This window comes from Athene noctua, chromosome 29, assembly GCF_965140245.1.
Source record: "Athene noctua chromosome 29, bAthNoc1.hap1.1, whole genome shotgun sequence".
Taxonomy (NCBI): domain Eukaryota; kingdom Metazoa; phylum Chordata; class Aves; order Strigiformes; family Strigidae; genus Athene; species Athene noctua.
Window position 1 is genome coordinate 3,808,173 of NC_134065.1, and position 11,477 is coordinate 3,819,649.

The 11,477-nt window shown below is 62.5% G+C and overlaps 2 protein-coding genes across 6 annotated transcripts; both read left to right on the top strand.

Moving 5' to 3' along the window:
- Positions 1 to 123: 123 nt before the first annotated feature.
- On the top strand, positions 124 to 8,703 carry POLR3C (RNA polymerase III subunit C). Of its 2 annotated transcripts, none has more exons than XM_074929010.1 (15): positions 124 to 205; positions 629 to 805; positions 1,253 to 1,508; positions 1,804 to 1,989; positions 2,106 to 2,194; positions 5,475 to 5,579; positions 5,724 to 5,816; positions 5,930 to 6,010; positions 6,706 to 6,757; positions 6,846 to 6,906; positions 6,985 to 7,135; positions 7,305 to 7,406; positions 8,138 to 8,187; positions 8,306 to 8,455; positions 8,538 to 8,703. In XM_074929010.1, the coding sequence occupies exons 1-15, from the start codon at positions 185 to 187 to the stop codon at positions 8,617 to 8,619; spliced, it is 1,656 nt and encodes a 551-aa protein (XP_074785111.1). In that variant the 5' UTR covers positions 124 to 184; the 3' UTR covers positions 8,620 to 8,703. The 2 variants fall into 2 exon arrangements, with proteins under 2 accessions (XP_074785111.1, XP_074785112.1); XM_074929011.1 differs by having other exon boundaries at positions 1,304 to 1,508.
- Positions 8,704 to 8,921: 218 nt separating this feature from the next.
- NUDT17 (nudix hydrolase 17) lies at positions 8,922 to 11,211 on the top strand. 4 transcript variants are annotated; one of them, XM_074928951.1, is made up of 8 exons: positions 8,927 to 9,015; positions 9,300 to 9,422; positions 9,497 to 9,680; positions 9,771 to 9,796; positions 9,921 to 10,013; positions 10,130 to 10,228; positions 10,846 to 10,976; positions 11,065 to 11,211. In XM_074928951.1, exons 1-8 carry the CDS (start codon positions 8,944 to 8,946, stop codon positions 11,204 to 11,206), a joined length of 870 nt encoding a protein of 289 aa, XP_074785052.1. In that variant the 5' UTR covers positions 8,927 to 8,943; the 3' UTR covers positions 11,207 to 11,211. The 4 variants fall into 4 exon arrangements, 1 of the variants encoding a protein (XP_074785052.1); XR_012635295.1 differs by having other exon boundaries at positions 10,130 to 10,976; positions 11,065 to 11,201; XR_012635296.1 differs by lacking the exons at positions 9,497 to 9,680; positions 9,771 to 9,796 and having other exon boundaries at positions 10,130 to 10,976; positions 11,065 to 11,201.
- Positions 11,212 to 11,477: the final 266 nt, after the last annotated feature.

Genomic DNA, 11,477 nt, shown 5'->3' on the forward strand with positions numbered 1-11,477 from the left:
TGCTCCAGACCGAGCAGCGAGGGGCGGGGGCGTGGGTAGAGCGTCACCTGGGCCCAACGAGACGGCGTGAGCAGAGCGTCGCCCCGGCCCGGTCCTCCAGCGCATCCAATGAGGGGCGGCGGCTCCGAGCGCGACCGGAAGTATCGGGCGGAGAACCGGAAGTGTTGGTTGCCATGGTGGCCGCATGGGCCTAGGTCGGGCCTGGGTGAGTGAGAGCCTGGCCGGACGGCTCCGGCTGCGGGGCTGGCCCCGGGGAGGGGACACAGGGCCCCCGAGCTTCTGACAGAACCCCAGACCTCCGTGGGGGACGCAGGGGACCCCGCCCGCCCGCCCTGACATGGCTGCCCCTGTGGATCCAGGCCCCCTCAGACATGGCTGCCACCCCCCTGGGAGGGGACACAGGGACCCCAGTGACAGGGCTGCCCCTTGGGAAGGGAACCCTTAGCCCCAGGCCCCAAAGGAGGAGCCGCCATCCTCTGGGAGGGGACAGGGGGACCCGCCGTGTGCCGAAGCGTCCGTCCCCTCTCCGCGCCCGGGGCTGGTTGCTTGCTCTCCCACCACCCGTCCATTTTGGGACGGAGCACGGATGGCTTTTCCCAGCCATAACAACACCGACTCTCTCCCCCAGCACCACCGGCTGCATCCATCTGCTGTCAGGATGACTCAGGCAGAAATAAAGCTGTGTTCCCTCCTGCTGCAAGAACATTTTGGGGAGATTGTGGAGAAGATAGGGACTTATCTTATCAGGACGGGCACACAGCCGCTGCGGATAATCGTCAATGACACGGGGCTGTTGCTGGATCAGGTACGTCTTGAACCCGCTCGTGGCGGCTTTCACCTGGGTTAGATAACGCAGCCTGGACCCCTCTGATATCAGCCTGAGCTGTCACCCCCCGGCTGCTGCTCCTGAGAGAGAAACTGGTGGGAAAACCTTGAGAAGGAGAAGTGAGCGCTTTGCTGCTTATAAAAGAAACCATCGGGTTTTCATAAGCGGGAGAGGTGGTTCGTTATCTCACTTAAAAAGTAGTTTGGCGGGGAGGAGAGTGAGTCTTGACTCCTTGGGAGGGAGCAAAGGGAACAGAGCGCGGAGCGACGGGAGTGACGCGCAGGGGACACGGTGGCGGCACAAACACCGTCGGGTCTCAGCCAGGGGGACAACGGTGGTTGCACAGGGAGGAAACGCTCCGCGACCACCATGAGCGCAGAGGGGGCTTCTCCATCGCGTAACTGAGCCCTGCTCTGCCCCGCACAGGTTAAAAAAGCCCTTTGTGTCCTCATCCAACACAACCTGGTGACCTACCAGGTGCAGAAACGAGGCTTCGTGGAGTACGAGGCCCAGTGCAAGCGGGTCCTGAGGATCCTCCGCTACCCGCGGTACATCTACACCGCCAAGACCCTCTACAACGACACAGGCGAGCTCATCGTGGAGGAGCTGCTCCTCAACGGCAAGATGACGATGAGCGCGGTGGTGAGGAAGGTGGCGGACAGGCTGACCGAAACGATGGAAGGTGGGAAGCTCCTCTCCTTAAATAAAAGGGTCTGGGAGCGGGAGGAGGCTGCCGGGGGCTGGTTTCGCCCGGTGAATGCGGTACCGGAGGCTCTTCGGGCGGCCTCGCTGGTGTGAGCTTGGTGGAGGAGCCACCCAACGTGGCCTCGCTGCCAAGGGGGGGGATAAATGCTGCCCCCCACTCCAAAACAGCCTGTTCAGGGGGGTTCTTTGAGGCACACAGCGTCCCCTGGAGCCACGGGAACCACCCGGGGCCGGCGGAGCTTGACGCTGCCGTCCCTCCCCTCTTGGCCTAGACGGGAAGACCATGGATTACGCCGACGTCTCCAACACGTTTGTGCGTCTGGCGGACACCCACTTCGTACAGAGGTGCCCGCAGGTCCCCGAGACCCCCGAGACCCCCGAGGCGCCGCCTCCCCCCGCGCCCACTTTGGTGATCAACGAGAAGGACATGTACATCGTGCCCAGGCTGAACCTCGTAGGTGAGGAAGCGCGGATGGTTTGTGGGGTGTCTGGGGGGGTACTCAGCCCTCCCGCCCCTCCCCTCAGAGCATAACGATAGTTTTGCGAAGCTGACGCCGTGTTCTGTCTGTGGCAGGGAAAGGGAAACGGAGGCGATCGTGCGACGAGGACGAGAACGGCGAACGCAAAGCAAAAAAGCAGAAGCAAGATGGAGAAAGCTCGGAGGTACCGGGGGGGTGCAGCAGCATCGCCCTCGGCTCCACGGGGCGTAAACCAGCGCGGGGCAAGGGCAGGGGCAGGACCCCGGGACCTGCCTGGGGAGGGGACGCGCCCCCGGCCCTGTCCCGCCGAGGGCTGAGCTCTTCCTCCTCCTCCTCCTCCTCCTCCTTGGGGCTGACGGGCTCGAGGGATCTAGAGTCGTCCCCAACACGTTCTCTGGGGGAAAACAAACGAGCAGTTTCCTGGCGACTGTGCCTCGCTTTTTGTGGCTCCATTCCCTCGCTTTTCGTGGCTCCATTCCCTCGCTTTTCGTGGCTCCATTCCCTCGCTTTTCGTGGCTCCATTCCCTCGCTTTTCGTGGCTCCATTCCCTCGCTTTTCGTGGCTCCATTCCCTCGCTTTTCGTGGCTCCATTCCCTCGCTTTTCGTGGCTCCATTCGCTCGCTTTTCGTGGCTCCATTCGCTCGCTTTTCGTGGCTCCATTCGCTCGCTTTTCGTGGCTCCATTCGCTCGCTTTTCGTGGCTCCATTCGCTCGCTTTTCGTGGCTCCATTCCCTCGCTTTTCGTGGCTCCATTCCCTCGCTTTTCGTGGCTCCATTCCCTCGCTTTTCGTGGCTCCATTCCCTCGCTTTTCGTGGCTCCATTCCCTCGCTTTTCGTGGCTCCATTCCCTCGCTTTTCGTGGCTCCATTCCCTCGCTTTTCGTGGCTCCATTCCCTCGCTTTTCGTGGCTCCATTCCCTCGCTTTTCGTGGCTCCATTCCCTCGCTTTTCGTGGCTCCATTCCCTCGCTTTTCGTGGCTCCATTCCCTCGCTTTTCGTGGCTCCATTCCCTCGCTTTCTGTGGCTCCATTCCCTCGCTTTTCGTGGCTCCATTCCCTCGCTTTCTGTGGCTCCATTCCCTCGCTTTCTGTGGCTCCATTCCCTCGCTTTTCGTGGCTCCATTCGCTCGCTTTTCGTGGCTCCATTCGCTCGCTTTTCGTGGCTCCATTCGCTCGCTTTTCGCGGCTCCATTCGCTCGCTTTTCGTGGCTCCATTCGCTCGCTTTTCGCGGCTCCATTCGCTCGCTTTTCGTGGCTCCATTCGCTCGCTTTTCGTGGCTCCATTCGCTCGCTTTTCGTGGCTCCATTCGCTCGCTTTTCGTGGCTCCATTCGCTCGCTTTTCGTGGCTCCATTCCCTCGCTTTTCGTGGCTCCATTCCCTCGCTTTTCGCGGCTCCATTCGCTCGCTTTTCGTGGCTCCATTCGCTCGCTTTTCGTGGCTCCATTCCCTCGCTTTTCGCGGCTCCATTCGCTCGCTTTTCGTGGCTCCATTCGCTCGCTTTTCGTGGCTCCATTCGCTCGCTTTTCGTGGCTCCATTCGCTCGCTTTTCGTGGCTCCATTCGCTCGCTTTTCGTGGCTCCATTCCCTCGCTTTTCGTGGCTCCATTCCCTCGCTTTTCGTGGCTCCATTCGCTCGCTTTTCGTGGCTCCATTCGCTCGCTTTTCGTGGCTCCATTCGCTCGCTTTTCGTGGCTCCATTCCCTCGCTTTTCGTGGCTCCATTCCCTCGCTTTTCGTGGCTCCATTCCCTCGCTTTTCGTGGCTCCATTCCCTCGCTTTTCGTGGCTCCATTCCCTCGCTTTTCGTGGCTCCATTCCCTCGCTTTTCGTGGCTCCATTCCCTCGCTTTTCGTGGCTCCATTCCCTCGCTTTTCGTGGCTCCATTCCCTCGCTTTTCGTGGCTCCATTCCCTCGCTTTTCGTGGCTCCATTCGCTCGCTTTTCGTGGCTCCATTCGCTCGCTTTTCGTGGCTCCATTCGCTCGCTTTTCGTGGCTCCATTCCCTCGCTTTTCGTGGCTCCATTCCCTCGCTTTTCGTGGCTCCATTCCCTCGCTTTTCGTGGCTCCATTCCCTCGCTTTTCGTGGCTCCATTCCCTCGCTTTTCGTGGCTCCATTCCCTCGCTTTTCGTGGCTCCATTCCCTCGCTTTTCGTGGCTCCATTCCCTCGCTTTTCGTGGCTCCATTCCCTCGCTTTTCGTGGCTCCATTCCCTCGCTTTTCGTGGCTCCATTCCCTCGCTTTTCGTGGCTCCATTCCCTCGCTTTTCGTGGCTCCATTCCCTCGCTTTTCGTGGCTCCATTCCCTCGCTTTCTGTGGCTCCATTCCCTCGCTTTTCGTGGCTCCATTCCCTCGCTTTCTGTGGCTCCATTCCCTCGCTTTTCGTGGCTCCATTCCCTCGCTTTCTGTGGCTCCATTCCCTCGCTTTCTGTGGCTCCATTCCCTCGCTTTTCGTGGCTCCATTCGCTCGCTTTTCGTGGCTCCATTCGCTCGCTTTTCGTGGCTCCATTCGCTCGCTTTTCGTGGCTCCATTCGCTCGCTTTTCGCGGCTCCATTCGCTCGCTTTTCGTGGCTCCATTCGCTCGCTTTTCGCGGCTCCATTCGCTCGCTTTTCGTGGCTCCATTCGCTCGCTTTTCGTGGCTCCATTCGCTCGCTTTTCGTGGCTCCATTCGCTCGCTTTTCGTGGCTCCATTCGCTCGCTTTTCGCGGCTCCATTCGCTCGCTTTTCGTGGCTCCATTCCCTCGCTTTTCGCGGCTCCATTCGCTCGCTTTTCGTGGCTCCATTCGCTCGCTTTTCGTGGCTCCATTCCCTCGCTTTTCGCGGCTCCATTCGCTCGCTTTTCGTGGCTCCATTCGCTCGCTTTTCGTGGCTCCATTCGCTCGCTTTTCGTGGCTCCATTCGCTCGCTTTTCGTGGCTCCATTCGCTCGCTTTTCGTGGCTCCATTCGCTCGCTTTTCGTGGCTCCATTCGCTCGCTTTTCGTGGCTCCATTCCCTCGCTTTTCGTGGCTCCATTCGCTCGCTTTTCGTGGCTCCATTCCCTCGCTTTTCGTGGCTCCATTCGCTCGCTTTTCGTGGCTCCATTCCCTCGCTTTTCGTGGCTCCATTCCCTCGCTTTTCGTGGCTCCATTCCCTCGCTTTTCGTGGCTCCATTCCCTCGCTTTTCGTGGCTCCATTCCCTCGCTTTTCGTGGCTCCATTCCCTCGCTTTTCGTGGCTCCATTCCCTCGCTTTTCGTGGCTCCATTCCCTCGCTTTTCGTGGCTCCATTCCCTCGCTTTTCGTGGCTCCATTCCCTCGCTTTTCGTGGCTCCATTCCCTCGCTTTTCGTGGCTCCATTCCCTCGCTTTTCGTGGCTCCATTCCCTCGCTTTTCGTGGCTCCATTCCCTCGCTTTTCGTGGCTCCATTCCCTCGCTTTTCGTGGCTCCATTCCCTCACTTTTCGTGCCTCCTCTCCCTCTCTGTCCCCCCGCAGCCTCCGCCCGACGACGGCATTTACTGGCAGGTGAACATCGACCGTTTCCACCAGCATTTCCGAGACCAGGGGATCGTCAGCGCCGTGGCCAACCGCATGGACCAGGTGGGTGCTGGAAACGCTCGGGGCCCTCCCGCCGTCCCTCTGCCCGTCCCGGGGGGGGGTCTGGGTGGCTGCGGAGGTTTGAGACCCCTCGGCGCTGCCGCGGGACGAGCTCGGGCCGGGCCGTTTCCTTCCCCCCAACCCCAGACCAGCAGCGAAATTGTGCGGACGATGCTGCGGATGAGCGAGGTGACCACGACGTCCAGCGCCCCCCACACCCAGCCGCTCTCTTCCAACGAGGTGGGCTCCTGCCCCGGGGGGGGGCCGCGGCCTCGGGGGGGCCCTGCGGGGCGGCAGAAGCCGGTTTGTTCCCTTTCACCCCCGTTTCCACGAGCCTCCTCTCCCTCCCGTAGATATTCCGGTCTCTCCCCGCCGGGTACAACATCGGGAAGCAGGTGCTGGACCAGTACCTGACGCTGTTGGCCGACGACCCGGTGAGGGGCGCGGGGGGGCCTCTGCGGCCGGGGGCCGGGCGGGGGGGCCCCACCGGGCTCCTGCGCCCCGACCCGGGGCCACGCGCCGGGAGAGCTCAGCCCCGGGAAGAGGCGCCTGCGACCGGGAGTTAAATCGGTACCGCAGGGGCCACCCAGACGCGGCCCACGCGCTCAGGCTCTTAACCGCACTGGATTCTGGGGATTTTTTTCCTAAAATCCACGTAGTACTTTTTATAATGAAGATTTTAAGAAAATTGGGATTTTTATGACTGTGGGATATACTGAATTTTATTTCTGTCTTTATTTTGTCCTTTATTTTTTATTTTTTCTTTTTATTTATTTTTCCTTTATTTCTTTATTTTTTCTTTTAAAAATTATTTTTCCTTTATTTTTTCCTTATTTTTTCTTTATTTTTCTTTATTTTTTATTTTTTCTTTATTTTTTCTTCATTTTTTTTCTTTATTTTTTCCTTTATTTTTCCTTTTTATTTTTCCTTTATTTTTTCTTTCTTTATTTTTCTTTAATTTTTATTTTTATTTTTTCTGTTTTCTTTTTTAAAATTTTTTAATTTTTCCTTTTTTCTTTATTTCTTTTCTTTTTCCTTTATTTTTTGTTTTTCCCCTTTTGTTTTTCCCCTTTTGTTTTTCCCCTTTTGTTTTTCCTCTTTTCTTTTTCCTTTTTTTTTTTTCTTGTAGCTCGAGTTCGTGGGTAAATCCGGCGACAGCGGCGGGGGCATGTACACCGTCAGTATCCTTTGTGGGGGAACTGCCCCCCCAGCCCTTTCCAGCGCAGGCAGCGATTCCCGGTGTTGTCCCTTGACCTTGCCCTCGTGCAGATCTGCACAAGGCCCTGGCCTCTCTGGCGACGGCCACCCTGGAGTCCATCGTGGAGGAGAGGTAACGCGGCCATTTGAAGACTTCTGGACCCTTTTTTTTTTGCTTCCACCCCCCGATCTCTTTCCCTCTCCCGCTCAGGTTTGGCTCCCGCTGCGCCAGGATATTCCGTTTGCTCCTGCGGAAGAAGCATTTGGAGCAGAAGCAAGTGGAGGATTTCGCCATGATCCCGGCCAAGGAAGCCAAGGACATGCTCTACAAAATGCTGTCGGAGAATTTCGTGTCCCTGCAGGTGAGCGCGCCCGGGCTGCCCCCGGAGCCGCGGGGACGGGGAGCGATGGGGGCAGAGGCCCCCCGGAGCGACCGGCCGGGCGCTCCCGAGCCAGCGGGGGCCCCCGCGCCCCCCAAGCGACGCCGGCACAACCCCGTGTAGCTCCCAGGGTCCTTCCCCTCCTCCGTAGGAGATTCCCAAGACCCCGGACCACGCGCCGTCCCGCACCTTCTACCTCTACACCGTCAACGTCCCGGCCTCCGCGCGGATGCTGCTGCACAGGTGCTACAAGGTACGTCCCGGGCAGCGCCGCGGAGGCTCCCGGTGGCCCCGCTCCACTCGCCCGTCCCCAGGCACCACCGGCCCCCGCCGGGTCCCCGCGCAGCCTCCACCCACCCCAGCGATCCCAACGGGGGGAGTCCAGGCCCCCGGGCGTGCTCCTGCCCTGGGAGATGGAGCCCAGTGGCTCTCCAGGGCCACCACGTGTGGTCCTTCTCCTCCTCCATCTCTGCACGTGGTGGTTCTCCTCCTCCTCCATCACCACGTGTGGTTCTTCTCCTCCTCCTCCACCATGACCCCCACACATGGTTCTTCATCATCACACGAGGTTTTCCTCCTCCATCACCGTGTATGGTTCGCCTCCTCCTCCTCCTCCTCCTCCTCCTCCATCCCCACGTGGAGTTCTCCTCCTCCTCCATCACCCCCACACTTGGTTCTTCTCCTCCATCACCATGTGTGGTTCTCCTCCTCCTCCTCCTCCTCCTCCTCCTCCTCCACCATCACTACACATGATTGTTCTCCTCTTCCTCCACCACGTGTGGTTGTTCTCCTCCACCACACACAAGCGAGAGCGGCTGTTGGGCCGCTTTCCCTGCGGCCGCGTGAGCCCTGGCTCTTCCACCTGAGCGTAACAGCCACCTCCTCCACCCTGGGGCCTGGCCGGGGGGGTGCCACAGGGCGGGGGGGTGTCACCACCCCCGGGGTGGGGGTCTCACCTGCTCCATTTCTCCTCCCCCTTCCCAGAGCGTGGCCAACCTGATGGAACGGCGCCAGTACGAGACCAAGGAGAACAAGTGAGCGCGGGGGGGGCTGGGGTGTAGCGAGGCCATTCGGGGGTGCTGGATCTTTGGGGAGGGGGGGGGCCTGAATCCACCGTTTTACTGTCTGTATGCGTGTCCCCCCCCGCCTCAGGAGGCTGCTGGAGAAGTCGCAGCGTGTGGAAGCCATCTTGGCGTCCATGCAGGCCACGGGCGCCGAGGAGACGCAGCTGCAGGAGATCGAGGAGATGATCACGGCCCCCGAGCGCCAGCAGCTGGAGACCCTCAAACGCAACGTCAACAAGTGAGCCGTGGGGTGGGGGGGGAAAGGGGGGGGGGCCGGGGACCCCGTTATCCACCCTCCCACCGCCCCGTCTGCCCCCCAGGATCGACGCCAGCGAGACCCAGGTGGACGAGACCATCTTCGTGCTGGAGTCCTTCATCGAGAGCACCGTGAAGAGGCCCTGAGGGTGCTCGCGGTGGGGAGGGGGGGACACGCGCGTGTTTGTCCGTGGTGGTGGCGGTGGCCGCTGAGACCAATAAAGCAAAAGGCACCGGTGCCGCGCGAGTGGCCCCTGGGGACGTTGGGGACGTTGGGGACAGTGTGGCGGCGCTCTGGGGGGGGTTTGGGGGGGGACACAGGCTGACACCAGCCCTCCCCCCCCCCCCCCCCGGCGCTGTCCCGGCGGTCGCCGGCAGGGAGCGCGCTCCTTGGCGCCAGCCTTGGCCCCGCCCCCGCCCTGAGGAAGCTCCGCCCATTTCGCGGACAGGCCACACCCCCCCCGAGCGGCCATGGCGGGGCTGCGGCGGGTGCTGGTGCACGTGCGGCGGGGCGGGGCGGAGCGGCCGGCGCGGGCCGGGCAGGTACCGGAATGGCGGGGGGGGGGGGGGGGCGGGCGGTGTGCAAAAGGGGGCGGAGACAGCGGGGAGGGGCGTGTGCACAAGGGAAGGGCGGTCCCGCGCATGCGCGGAGGGTGCACGTCAGCGGGAGGGAGGGGTGGGGTGTCATGGCGGCGGCCATCTTGGCACCAGGGTGGGGCCATCTTGGTTGGTTGGTCAGGGACGTGCCATGGCTGGAGCGGTGCCGGGGTGGTGGCCACCGTAGTGGCACGGTGGTGGCCATCACGGCGGCCACACGCCCCCCGTAGAGCGTCACCGGCACCTTCTGCCCGGCGCACGCCGACGCGGCCGTGGTGAGCTGCGGCCTGGACCGCGGCCGCTTCCTCCTCTCGGACGCGCCCTTCCCCGGCTCCACCGTTGCCCTCCTCGAGGTGGGTCGGGGTCGGTGGCCCCCAGGTGCCCCCCAAGTGCCGCCACGTCCCCTCACGTCCCCTCGTCCCCGCAGAGACCCCCCTCCTGCCCCGCCAAGCGCCTGGGGGAGCCGCCGGCCGGGGGGCTCCCGCCGCAGCTGCGGGGCCAGGGGGTGGCGGCGGCGGTGGCCACGCTGCTGCAGGCCAGCACCGGCCGCGTCCTGCTCACCCGCCGCGCCGCCGCCCTCAGCACCTTCCCCAGCGTCTGGGTCCCGCCCGGTGAGTCCAGCCCTGCCCCGGGGCGGGGGATCCGGGGCGGGGGGCGCTGGTTATTTTGGGGTGCCCCGAACCCGCTGTCCCTCCTCCCAGGCGGGCACGTGGAGCCAGATGAAGAGGTGAGGGGACACCGAGGGGACTGTTGGCGTCCGCTGGGGAAAGGACGAGGCCGTTGTGAGTTGGGGGGTGCTGGGGCACCCTGACCCCCCATGCCCCTCACCCCCACTTTCCGCTCGGCCGCAGCTGCTGCCTGCGGGGCTGCGGGAGCTGGAGGAGGAGACGGGGCTTCGCCTGGAACCGGGAACCTTCTCCTGGAGGACGCTCGGCCTCTGGGAGGTAACGGCCCACCGGGGGTGCTCGGCGCCGCCGCGGCTCCCCGAGGGAGCTCAGCACCCCTGGGTGGGGGCCCCCCCCCCCCCAGCTGTGGGTGTCACCTCACGCTGTCCCCACAGTCCGTTTACCCCCCGGCGCTGAGCCAGGGGCTGCCGCGTCACCACCACGTCATCGTCTACCTGCTGCTGCGCTCGGCCGAGGGGCACCGGCGGCTGGAGGTGAGTGAGGGGCCGCGGTGCGGCGTGTCCTGGGGCATCCCAGTACATCCTGGTGTATCCTGGGGCATCCCAGTACATCCTGGTGTGCCCTGGGGCATCCCAGTACATCCTGGTGTATCCTGGTGTGCCCTGGTGCATCCCAGTACATCCTGGTGCGTATTGGTGCATCCCAGTACATCCTGGTGTATCCCAGTGTGCCCTGGTGCATCCCAGTACATCCTGGTGTGTATTGGTGCATCCCAGTACATTCTGATGCATCCTGGTGTGCCCTGGTGCATCCCAGGACATCCTGGTAGATCCTGGTGCATCCCAGTACATCCTGGTGTGCCCTGGTGCATCCCAGTACATCCTGGTGCATCCTGGTGTGCTCTGGTGCATTCTGGAGCATCCTGGTGTGTCCTGGTGCATCCTGGTGTGTCCTGGTGCATCCCAGTACATCCTGGTGTGCCCTGGTGCATCTTGGGGTGTCCTGGTGCATCCCAGTACATCCTGGTGTGCCCTGGTGCATCCCAGTACATCCTGGTGTGCCCTGGTGCATCTTGGGGTGTCCTGGTGCATCCCAGTACATCCTGGTGTGCCCTGGTGCACCCCCGGCTGAGCGCTGCCCCGTGGCCCAGGCCCGGCTGCGGCCCAGCGCCCGCGAGGTGAGCGCCTGCGCCTGGCTGGAGCCGTCGGTCCTGGAGGCCATCGCCCAGGAGGGACCCGAGGGGGTGGGACACGTCGCTGAGGCGCCACCGGCCACTGTGGGGTGAGCACGGGGCCGGGGGGGGCTCCCCGAGGGCTGCAAGAAACGGGGCCCCGCGTCGCCCCGGCCCTCACCCCCGTCCCTCCCTCAGCGGCACCGAGCGGAGCGACGGCCCGAGCGGCACCTTCCTGCGCCCAGGGCGGGGGCGCGTCAGCGCCGGCACCAAGTTCGCTCTTCGGCGCTGGCTGGGGGCCCGGGGGGCAGCTGGGCCCCCCAACAGCAGCACCCAATAAAAAATGACTGGTTGTGGAGCCCCGTGTGCGTGTTGGGGGGGGCCCCACTGGGGTTATAAACAAGCCGGGAGTGGGATTTGGGAACCCCCAAATTCAGAATCTCAAAAAAAAAAAAACCCTCACATGGGGGGTTTGGGGCACTTGTGGGCGAGTCAGGGCCAAAGGCCCGGTGGCCTCTTGCCTCCCCCTGAGTCCTGCTTGTCCCGTCCCCCCCCCCCGGTCCCGAGCGGCGGCGGTTTGGGGGGGTTCAACAGCTTTATTGCATCGAAAT